This window comes from Condylura cristata, unplaced genomic scaffold (assembly GCF_000260355.1).
Source record: "Condylura cristata isolate star-nosed mole 26May11 unplaced genomic scaffold, ConCri1.0 scaffold00022, whole genome shotgun sequence".
Classification (NCBI taxonomy): Eukaryota; Metazoa; Chordata; class Mammalia; order Eulipotyphla; family Talpidae; genus Condylura; species Condylura cristata.
The window spans coordinates 4227804-4240078 of NW_004567123.1; the positions used below are offsets into that span (position 1 = coordinate 4227804).

The 12275-nt window shown below is 36.7% G+C and overlaps 1 protein-coding gene across 1 annotated transcript in view; it reads left to right on the forward strand.

The window, feature by feature from the left end:
• Positions 1-12275, forward strand: part of RALGAPA2 (Ral GTPase activating protein, alpha subunit 2 (catalytic)) — a 285916-nt gene that overhangs the window by 114842 nt on the left and 158799 nt on the right. The window contains exons 19-20 of the mRNA XM_012728090.1: positions 1381-1471; positions 2778-2954. Of these exons, the coding sequence (XP_012583544.1) occupies positions 1381-1471; positions 2778-2954 (268 nt within the window). The remainder of the gene's footprint in view (positions 1-1380; positions 1472-2777; positions 2955-12275) is intronic.

Consider the following 12275-nt stretch of genomic DNA (forward strand, 5'->3'; position numbering starts at 1 on the left):
CATCTTCATTCCTGGTTTTATCCTCTTTCTCACCATTTTTAGATTTTTGTTGCCCATTTATAGGACATTTTATTTAAATATGCAGCCCAGGGATGGATATTCAAATATCAGAAACATCCTTAGGTTCTTTTGTCTGTCACTTGTCCTTCCTTCTTTTTCTCACTATCTCCTCCCCTCCTTCCTTATCCACCTCCCTTCTTGGACCCTTAGATTCATGTCCTTTTGTGATTTAATTTTCTTCCACTCCCATATACTGCTGACTACAAACTCTTACCTGTCATTATTCAGCCATTTTCTTATTCATATTTTCTTCTCCTTTTCTATCATCAAAAGCCTTATCTGCTCATTCTTGAATCACTGTAAGAGTTCTGTAGCAATTTTCTTTCAACTGTAACCCATCCCACAGATAACCCCCCCTAGATTTATCTTTCTTATTATGTTTTTAATTACAAAGCTATGGTCAGGAACATACAGTTGCTCATTTTATCAGTATTGGGTTGAAATTCCTGAACCTTATGTTGATAGCCCATTCACAATTGCCTCTTTTTAGTAAGCATTTTCTTCTGACCTTTTTCATTCTTCACCTGACTGCCCTGCATGGCCTGATATAATCAGCTTCTTTTCCTGCACATAGAACTTGCTGATTACCACTCAGTGCTTCCTGCCTTGAATCCCTTCCTGCCTTCTCTCTACCACTTCATGTCTGTTGCCTTCTTGAACAGCTCTCCCATAACTGAGCAAATTAAGGTAATTGCTGTATTCTGCATACCTTTTAGAGCATTTGTTTGCATATTTTACTTGTGTACACTATGGTCATTTTGTGTATTTTGTGTATGTTTTCTCTAAATGTTAGAAGCTACAGATTACCTCCAAATGTTTTAGGCCTCTGTACTGAATACAAGATCCAATGGTTAGTGGTGTTCAGGAAAGTCTGTTTCACATTTAACAAGGAAGAGACACTGAGTGACCTTTAAAAGTCTAAGTGGAGTTTATGCCTTTCCTGTCTGCAATTGTGGGTAGTTAAAGCTTTTTGGAGAAATATATTCATTGTGTGTGTGTGTGTGTGTGTGAGTGCACAAGCAGAGGACCAAATAGAGTTTTAAAATAATTATTTCCATATAATGTGGCATCTCTTCTCAATAGATGAATTTAATTGGCTGTCAGTTGACTAAGTAGAGCCCATAAATTTCAGAACTTGAGTAATTTATGATTTTATTACAGTAATTTGTGAACACATAAATTTCAAATGTCATAATTCTTGAAAACATTCAGACTTTTGCTGCTATTATTCTTTCTTTTTCTTTAGATATGTGGACTAGAAACTCAACAGCCTTGTGAAAATTAAAACTTTCCTATAACTATATTTCTTTTTTTCTCAAGATCTTAGTTCGAAGAAGCAGTAGCCCTGCTGAATTGGATTTAAAAGATGATTTGCAGCAGACACAAGGAAAATGTAGGGAAAGACAAAAGAGTAAGTTCCAGGGAATGGTGTCTGTATTTATCTAGCTCCAGAGTTGATGCATTTTGTTAACTTCTCACTTTCTAACTTGAATACTGTCTTGTCATCCCACGAGACATGATTGTGAAATGGGATATTGTTATTCCTGGAATCCCAGGATCAATGGGTGGTTAATCAAAGCATACAATAAAGCAGTTCCTATCAGTTACTTGTACCTTAGAGGCACAACTGAGTCTTGATGTCTTTGATAAGTAGACAGGTGCAGAAGGAAATTATTTTTCCCAGAAAGTTCTCACAAGCTAGGAGCAAAAAGCTTCAGAAATACATTGAAGTCAATAGCACAAGTATTTAAAAAATTAAAGTTGATTCACATCCTGAGACATACTATTGTATACTATCAAATGTAGCTGTAACACTCCACTTAGAGTCAGGGGGTATCAGGCCACTTTCTCAGCATAGTACAGAAGTCCTGCATATTCGGGACAGTTTACTTGGTGTGTAGAAGAACTCCTTTAGGTTCTACCTAAGACTCTATTGACTTAAAGTGCTGTGACAGATGAAGTTATTAAGGTTAGACACCTAACTGATTGGTTACTGGGAAATTTTTCAGTTTTTAGCCAATGAAGAGAAGATAGCACATTAGAAACAGCAAGGCTGAATAACTGTCAACAGCAGATACAAGGAACAGCTGGAAGAGTGAGCAGACAAAAAATGGTAGACAGAAAATTGTAATAAGTAGGAGAATTTGAACAACAGACTGGTCTGTTTTGTGTCAGACTAAATAGGCCTATAAAAGGCTTGCTAGCCTTTGAAAGTATCATTGTATTATGACAAATTAGAACTTTTTAGTGCTTTAAGGGGAGAATTTCTATTACAGAAAATGTTTTGCAGTGGGAAACCTCATCCCCATTGATCCTGGTGATTCAAACAGGGGTGAGGCCTGGACTTTAGGCTCAAGGTATAAAACTGCTTAGGTTCCTCTCGCTGGCAGAATAAACTTTGATTTGAGATGTAGTCAATTCCCATACTTTCCCTTCCTCCCTCCATTTTATAGTAATAATAACTTGCAGTAGAAAATGTAAGGGCTTGGTGTAATCTTTCATAAACATGGGATAACTGAGTTGAAGTTTGAAAAGAACGCTGCTCAAATGATAGGAAGTGAAGTTCATAGTGCTCTGCACTTGGAAGCTGTGTTTTATTGACCAAGAGCCTAATATCTACCTTTGAGCCCCTGTTCCTAAATGAGTCCTGTTGTGTCAGCTGTTTGGTTACTTATGTGTTGGTAATTGTGAACATTCTGGCTCTTTCATTATGCCAGGTGAAAGCGTCAGCAGCGACACAGCTCTGGGCTACAACAGTGAGACAGAGCTGGCCATGAACCCCTGGCAGACCTGTGATGAAGACCCAGAACTGAACACTCCCACAGATGCTGGGACTGACTCTGATGCCCGCCATTGGTTACAGCTGAGTCCCACTGATGCTTCAAACTTAACAGGTAACTGCATAGTTGAAAAAGAATCACACACTGTTAACAGTTGGAAGAGCCCAGTGTTTCCTAGTTGCAAGTTTTGACCCACAGTAATAAAATGAACACCAGTGAACCATGATTTTAAATAATAACACTAAATTTATATGGGATTTAAGTTTACAAAGAATCTTTTGTAGCACCATCTTTGATTCTGTCTGTTAAGCAGGACTTTCTTACAGATTCAAATTCTGTTTCACAGATGAGAAAACTTAAACCCAGAGAAAATCTTGTTGTCTAGGTAGACCCTTAATGCAAGAGTTAAAGTGGTTTTCATGGTGTTCTGACAATGCAAATGCATTTACACATGCAGTACTTTTTACTCCTTTTGATTACATTCATATCAGAATTGCAGCTGCAACTCCTTTAATTATTTGAGAATCATTTATACATTTGTGATTTCTTTAGGTCCAATGTAACAAATTGTCTGAGGGAAACTCACCTTCATTGTACTATCACAGGCAATACTGAGCCTTCAGTTAGTCAGAGTTACTTAAACAAGAACTAGTTTTAAATATTTTTATTGAAAAGTAAGAAAATTGGTTGATCACTTCTCTGGTCTATCCTTCGTAAAAATTAGTTTCGATCCCATTTCAGAGTATGCACAGGGAAGCTCAATTTAATAAGCTTGTGTGAGGTAATTCTATTTGATGCACTCTGTTTTTATTAACTCCTCCAGATACTAAGTTCCTTGAATTACTAATATGGAGAACAGTACACTCAGTTCAATAGTTCATCTTGTCATCTGTGTAAAGGACAAACTGTAATATGATAAGGCTTAAAGATTATCACAATTTAACTTTCTGTTCTTAAGAGAACAATTTCTTCATAAATGCACGAAGTAAAACTCATGTTAGCCTGCTCTTAAAAAAGGGTGTCAACCAGTTTGAATGTATCTGGGTTTCTCAGTGACTTTCTAACCAAATATCAGGTGATTAAAATAATAAAACCAATAATAAAATCTTAATTGTCTTAATCACTGGCAATTTAAATATTTAATTTTATGTTGCTTTCTTATTGAAGCCATTTCATGCTTGCTGAAAATGACAACTAAATTTATTGGGCATTTTTTTAACATACCTGGAATTAGTTTTAATCAGTTATAAGACATGTAGATGTGGAAATGATTGTCATGAAGAAGTTTATATTCACAGGACCCTAGAAACAAGAGGTTTAGCAGACCATTCAGGGGGCCCAAATGGGAAAGCACCAGGATAGGTCAGGAGGCAGAAGGAAAGGGGAGAACATGGGACAATATTTATGGTTATTTCTGTGGCAAAGAAAAGGCCAGGCAGGGTAAGAAGACTTACAGTTGGATAGTTTGAATAATTTCAGTGGGCTTTGGAAGATGTATTTTATCTCTAGTTGCTGACCTGGGTTAATCAGGGTAGTTAGGGATATTGACTAGATGTATAAGAGCTAGATAATGGAAGTAGTTGGAAGATATGAGCCTTGGGTTGGGGTGGTTTACATATGAAAAGTGCATACTCTAGTGAGTTGTTTGCCATCTGTAAGAGTTAAAGCACAGCACTAAAAAGCTAAAGCCACTTCATCATGAGTTTGATCCCTGCCCCGGAGGTGATCCACATGGCTCAGCAGACCTCTCCTGTTTTGCCCACTGCTCCCCTCAGCAGTGTACTTTGTCACTTGGCCTGCTCTGCTCCTCACTCTGTCTCTGGTGAATCCTCTCACAGCCCTGCACCTCTGGCCCACCTCTGTATGCATAAATAAATAAATCTTTAAAAAAAAAAGAACTGTCGTAACTGAGAAACTGTTTTACAGTATTCAGGAGTATATTTGGCATTGTATCTGTAGTGTAAAAGGTTATAACCTAGAAATCCTTATTTTGATGTTATAAAAACAAAAAACTATATAGGTCAGGACCACTATAGCTAAGAGCTTACCAAGTGGTAAGGATTAATGTCTTGTCTTCTGTCACAGCATTACCCTTACTCCCATAAATAATGTAATGAGTGTTATTGTTGGTGGACAGACTGAAGGGTACTCAGGGCCCCCAAACTTCTACAGTCTAAATGGGTTCTCCAATCGGCTGCCACATAAGGCAAAGAATTCTCTGAATGTGAGAGAACTTCAATAGCATTAGTGTGTATGGAAAGAGACTAAAAGGTAATAGTTTTCTAATAAAACACCCTTATTCATCCTTGCATGGGTAAATGACCACTCAAACAGGGTTGGCCCAAAGTGGAGCTGTGAGGCCCAAAAGTTGCCACAAGTTAAAGTGCCTTCTGGTGGGGAAACATAGAGATGGGCAGAAGGGGCCATACAAGACCTGACATGAGAGGAACAAAATCAGAGAACTAATCAAGGTAACAGTTGCCATTGTCAAGTCTCCCTATGGGTCTCTCACCCATGTCTCTTCCAAATGTGTCTGCATGTTTTGGCTCCCTGTCTCCTTCCATGTCCTCCAAGTTCTGGTGCAATTCCAAAGCTGATAATCAAGTACATCTCCTTCACATCTCTGCCCCATGTGACTCTTTCAAGTCATCTTCTTATTTTCCTTCTGCTCAGCTCCACCTGTTCTTAGGTTGGGCAGAGAAGATGGAACCTCCCCTTTTTATGGAGATCACGCTCGATAATAACCCCTCTTTGTAACACTATGAGATTTATTTAAAGAAAATTTTAATCACAGGGGTAGATAAATAGACATAAATAGACTAATGAATTAGAGTATAAAATATAGAACTCAATCGACACAGACATGAAATCTTGGAATACAGAGGTGACATACCAGATCTGGCAAGGAAAAGAATTTTCAATGTAATAAATGCCTGTGAGACAAATAATGTAGCCATGCAGGGAGAAAATTAAATAGAATCTCTACCTCGCAACATGCCCACAGTTAATTCTAGATGGATAAAATATTAAAACATGAAATGGCAATTTTAAAAGCATTTGGGGAAAAGATGTCTTTTTAAAAATACCTACAATCTAAGATTTTCTTAGTACACAATGAAGCTAATCATAAGGAAAGTATCAAATTAATAATTCAACTTCAGCATAATTAAAGCTTGTTTTTCATTATTGGAGAAATTTTATAAAGCCAGTGGATTAGAAGAACTCCAACAGGTAAGAGCCAACTTTAGTGCTCTTTTTTCCATGTTCCTATTACTTTCAGGAATAGGTTTCTAAGATAAGGTTTTATGAGAGCAGTGCCCAGCATGTTGCCGTTGTTGGTCTTGCACCATTGGAATATGAGCTGTAGGAGGGGCAGGTTATTGTCTGTTGTATTTACAACTGATTCTTGATTCCATGAATAGTACATGGCAAAAGAGGGACAGTTAGTAAATACATGGGTCAGTGAAAGAATATCTGTTAAGCTGTAGGCTTTTGTTTTACAGCAGTTACATTTTTTTTTTTTTGCTGGGTTTTTTAAATATAAATTTTTATTTTTTAAACACCCTTATTTTTTTTCACAATACAAGAGTTCTCTACTTAGGTGTGGTCACCATGGTTTTCCCACCACCAAAGTGCTGATCGTCCTCTGTGATCTCTTCTCCCCTGTTTTCTACTCTCCCCCTCTTCCTCTCCTTACCTCTCTCCTGTATGTCTCATATCTACAGTCTCCTTTCAAGAGCCAGTCTCACAGTGTGGCTTTGTCTGCCCCTTTGTTTGGTTTCTTTAGATTCCACATCTAAGTGAGACCATCAGTATTTCTCTTTCCTTCTGGCTCACCTCACTTAGAATAATCCTTCCAGTTCCATTCATGTTGCTGTAAATGGCATGAGTTTATCTTTTTTGATCACTGTGTAGTATCCCGTTGTGTGTATATACCACATCTTCTTGATCAACTCATCTATCATCTCTAGGGAATTTAAGTTGTTTCCATATTTTGGCTATTGCAAATATTACTGCTTAAACAAAGGAGTGCAGTTTTCCTTTCAAATTAGTATTTTTGTGCTCTTTGGGTAGACACGTAAGGTAGTAGTTAAATATTAACCTTTTTTAATTATAAAAAATATGTTGGACACATTTTCAAAATATCTTTAATATATTTGAAGCTCTACCTCCAAATGTAGAAATTCTTTTATCATTTCTGCTTTTAATGATAGCTGTACATGTGAATTTTATTCACTGTTACCTGCCATCAAAACTGTGCAGGAATTGTTTGTCAGCATTTTGGCACTTTCACCAGGCTTTGATTTGCTTTGAAGACATGAAATAATTATAAAGAAAAATAATAATGGTAGCTACCTCGGAATTGGTTTCTTTCTGAATTCTTTAAACACTGTTACAGGGAAGCAGATGAGGAGGAGAGGAGAGTGAGGTCTTAGTGACTTGATCTGAAAGGCAGAGGAATGAATGTCAACTTTGCTTCTCTATTTTCAATTATCAAAGTGTAGGCCTGAATGTTCTGGTTTCCAGATTAAGGTGTTTCAGTTGAGATGTGTGTTTTTTCCTTCTGTTTAGGTTTCAAATAAATAGGGAATTTCATTTCCAGAGTACCAGGTGTGGTTCATGAAAATTCCAGCAAGCCTATCTAAACTAGCAGCCTCATTGTGATATCATCACTTGGTCATAGGCTTTTTTTTTTAAACCTATTACCAAGATTTATTTCATGGCTATTGTCCTTTGCATATTACAGAGTTATAAAGTTTATTGCTCTGTCAAAATTAAATACTTTGTTTTTGGAGAAAGATGATAGAATATTGTTGTTTTTAAGAGTTTCCACTTTAATAAAAGCTTTAAATGCCTTCCTAACATTTAACAGTAGGGAAATGAGAAGATAATAGGCTAGCTTACTAGCTCACTCCTGAAAAGAAAATAAACTAAATATTTGATATTTTTATGGTAAATGTGAAATTTTCTAACATCTCTCAAATCCCCATTTTTAATTAAGTGCTGCTTTACTGAGAAACCTTCTATGTAAAATGTCAGCATCTGCTCTGTTACTTATGCCATGAATAGAGTAATTTTAGGCAAAAACATTTCCACTCATTGAAAAAATTTTTTCATAGTAATAATGAACATGCAGTCACTTCAAATACTTCTAAAGCAGTCAACACATATTGATAATCTGATGAGGCTTATTTCTCTAAGATTTTATCATTGTGATATAAATTTTTCTGAGAGGAAGGCAGTATTGAACAGATTTTCTGCTTCTATAGAATGCTTCAGTAGACAGGTAGCAGGGTTGAGGCACCTGGCAGTGTTATTCAAGTAAACCCTCAGTGTGACTGGAAAGGAGGGAGCTAATCTTTTTTTCTTTTTTTTTTTTTTTTTTTTTGGATGGCTATATTTTGGGGGTGGGGGTAAAACAAAAAAAAAACCTGTAAATCATATAATTCCCTTACTTTTCTTCTGTTAAGGGATTAAAAGAGATGTCATTGTTTGAGAGAAATTAACTGCCATATTGTGCTGCTTGTCACTTGGGAGCTTATGATTAGCTATTTTTTCAACAGTTCCTTTCGGAGGATGCAGAATTTCTACTTTTCCAGCAGATGGCACAGTAGATTTTGTCTTGTGTTTAGCTTTTCCCACTTGGCTTTTCTGTTTCTGTACCTGTATGTCAAGAACTCACCTTCAGTTTTTGAGTTGGCATCAGGGAAGGCCTGGAGCAGTCCAGTCCCTGGTGAAAATTGGTTTGCATGGAGTCTGGTTCCTGCTCTTTGTACTTCTGGTAGCTCCCCACTCTGATTTCCCGACTCATGTCTCTGCAATTTGTATATCTCACAGGGTAGCACTTGTCCCAACAGGGTAGAATGTAGGTGGTAAGCACATTTTAGTCCACGTCACTGTGGACCTGGTCTGTTTGGCACACCCCGCTCCTCTATACTTATCTACTCTGTCAAGAGCCTTCCTTTCACACAGGTCAGTCTTCCCTTCCCCAGAGCTGCCAGCAAGCTCCTGCCCCAACCAGTCTGTAGGCATCTCTCTTCACCCACCTTTTGTTGAATGGAGTTGAATTTTTTTCAGTGTCCCTACTGCAGTATTCGACACTGGTCTCCAGTGTCTCCTTGACCAATGGCACCCTTTGGGTCTAGTGTTTCTTCAGACTCTTCAGATTATCCTCCCAGCAGTAAAGCCAGGAAAACCCCTTTCGTGCTATCTTTCCCCTCTATCCCTCCCCATTTTCATGTATCTTCTCAATTGATAATATGATAATTAATATCAGAAATACAGATGTGTTTTCCTTGGTAACAGGAACAGTGTTCTGTTAGAAAATTGTTTTCTTGACACTGTGTTCCATGCTTATTCTTTATTTCAATGTCTTGGGATCTTTTTATCACTTACAATAATGCTAGCAGCTGGGTAAAGTGTTGGTAGGATACAGAACCATTCTTAAATCTTGCTCTGTGTCAGATTCACTATCAAAATAATTTAGTAATTGTAATAAATATATGCAGTCAAAATTTGCAATTAAAATAATAAATTCTTAGATTCTATTGAAAACTACAATCAGCCATGAAAAGTTTACAAGAGATATCTCTAATACTTAATGGGGTAGGGAGATATACATGACTAAATAACTACTTTAATAGATAGGAAAAAAGACAAAAGCTGAAACTTTATGTATATCAGTTAATAAACTTATTATTTTTTTAAAGGTTTATTTATTTATACTTACAGAAATTGGGTACAGGCCAGAGGTATTGTGGGTAAAAAGATTCACCAGAGATGGTGGGGAGCAGAACAGGCAGATGTACTGAAATACACTGCAGAGGGGAGCAGCAGATGGGCGGGTCAGGAGAGGTCTGCCACGCCACGTGGGTCAGCTCCCTGGCAGAGGATTAAACTCATGCTGCAGTGATTTCAGATAGCTTCATAATGTTGCGCTTTAACCTATTGTACCACCAACGAGAGCCCAGTTAATAAACTTTAATGCAAAAATCATTTGGTAGTAAAACAGCAATTCTCAATTCATATGAACCTATTTTCTCCAGATACATGAGGCAAAATTAGACAGGATTACAAGGAATAACTGCAACAACCATAATAACAGTAGGAAATTTTAATAACAATTTTCATTAATTAATGAGTTAAGTAAAATATTATAGTAGAAATAACTTGCACTGTTCAGTTAATCTTGATTGAAAGAATATATATGGAAAACTTTGTAATTAAAAATACATGTGATTTTTCAAAAGCATGTGGAATTTTTACAGAAATTTACTAATTCATTATGGAATTCTGAAAAGATACATGATCTGAAACTATACTGTGTGTGTAATAAAATAAATTAAGAACAAAAGCTAAGACAAGAAAAATACCTTAAAAACTAAAAATTGTACTTCAATCACATTAAGTCCAAAAACAAAAATTGTGAATTAGGAAATCTTTCAACCAACTGCCATGGAATCTACATATCTAAACTCTAGAAGATGGCTGAAAACTATTATGAAAGAATGTATATGGCCTTAACATTGTACATTGAAAGAGGAAAATACTGATCTGTGTCCTATTCAAAAAATAAGAATTATAGGTTAATAGAAACCAATAAAATTGAGAACATATGTGTATATATTAGAAAGAACTAGGGTAGACAATTAAAAACTGCTCCTTTAAAAACACTGTGGAAGAATTAACATTAGAATGGCAACAGAGTGAAAATCCCAGGCTCCCTCATCCATATAATCAGAACTAGATTTCAGCAAAACAAAGCAAATGACACTTAAAGAAAACATAGACAATATAGTCCCTAGTCTTTCAGCTAGGGATGGAACTTGAACAAATTTTGGATATCAGAAAATGGTGGAACTTCAAACAGGGTGACACTGGAGAAATTTGTGTTACATTGAGCAGAAGACAGGTGGAGAGAGAAAACTTGGGCTTGTGGTCTGGAACAAGAGACATCAGTAGTAGGGCAGTCAGTTTAGCCAGTGGTCTTAGATGGAATTTGTGTGGAGACACACACCTTTGAAGTTTGAGAAACCTCATGAAAGAACTAGAGTACTCCACACAGACAGGTTCCCCAGTAAAGATAAAACCAAAGCAGGCAATGTAGCCTGCGCTTACCTTCCATACTTCATGAGGCATCTCAAGAATGCACAGGACTGCTCACTCATCCCAAATACCAGAGGGTAAGAGTATCACAAAAATGAGCCATACCTAGCTAAAATGTTCTGTACCACTCTCTGAGTGCCAACAGCCCCAGCCCCATCCTGTTGATTCAGCAACACCAGAACAGTTCTTAGTATATACAACAAAGGCCAAAAACATAAAAAGAGCACCACCTATGGGAAAAATGAAATAGTTTAACACTGAAAGATACTGCTATCAATATTAAAAAGTAATAAAAATAGGGTGATGTCAAACAACAAAATGTACAGACAAAAAAGTAGAATACATGGCAACATGAGACATCACAAGGTGGGAACAACTTTCCAGAATATAAGCACAAAAAGATGGAAGATTATATATCCTTTTTAGGTGAAGAACTGCCATAAGTAAAGACATTTAAAAGAGCTGCAAAAAAAAAAAAAAAAACCTCAGAAAGGAAAGTAAAAGCAATGCAAGAGAAATCAAAAAAGCAAATGAAAGAGAAACAACAAAATTCAGAAAAATAAAATTATCTCAGAAATAAAATTAATGAAGAAAAGGTAAGATTTGAAACCTTAAATAAGAAAGTAACAGAAAATAAGGAAGTAGTAAAATCAAGAACTCTAGAGGAAGGTATGAAAATAGTATAGACCAAATGGAGGATTAGATAAAAATGTAATAGAAATGCACTAAGAATTTAAGTGAAAAATGAAAGAAATACCATGCAAAAAAAAAAAAAAAGTGAAGAGGTAATTTGAGAAATATCCAACACCATTAAGAAAGTCAACAGAATAATAATAGGGAGCCTCTCTGGTGGTACAACGGGTTAAAGCGCAGCACTGCAAGTGTGCCAGAGCAGCCTCAATGCAAGTTCTGCCCCACATGGCGAGGTAGACCTCTCCTTTACCCGCCCGCTGCTCCCCTCAGCAGTGTAGTCCCAGCAGTCTGCCTGTTCTGCTCCCCACTCTGTGAATCCTCTCACTGCTCCTACACCTGTCGCTTGTACCCTAGTTCTGTATGCATAAATAAATCTTTAAAACAAAACAAGAATAAGAATAATAGGTATCCCAGAAAGGGAAGAGAAAGAACAGAGGATACAAAACTTACTCAAGGCAATAATAGCTTCTCAATACCTGAGAAGGAATTAATATGCAAGAGCATGATCTAAAAGCAGTAAAACATCAACCAAGACACAAATTGAATTTAGCCAGAATTCAAGACAGAGAAGAATATTGAAGATGACTAGCAGGATAAAGTCAGGTAACTCCCATCAAGAAATCACACTTCTCAGTA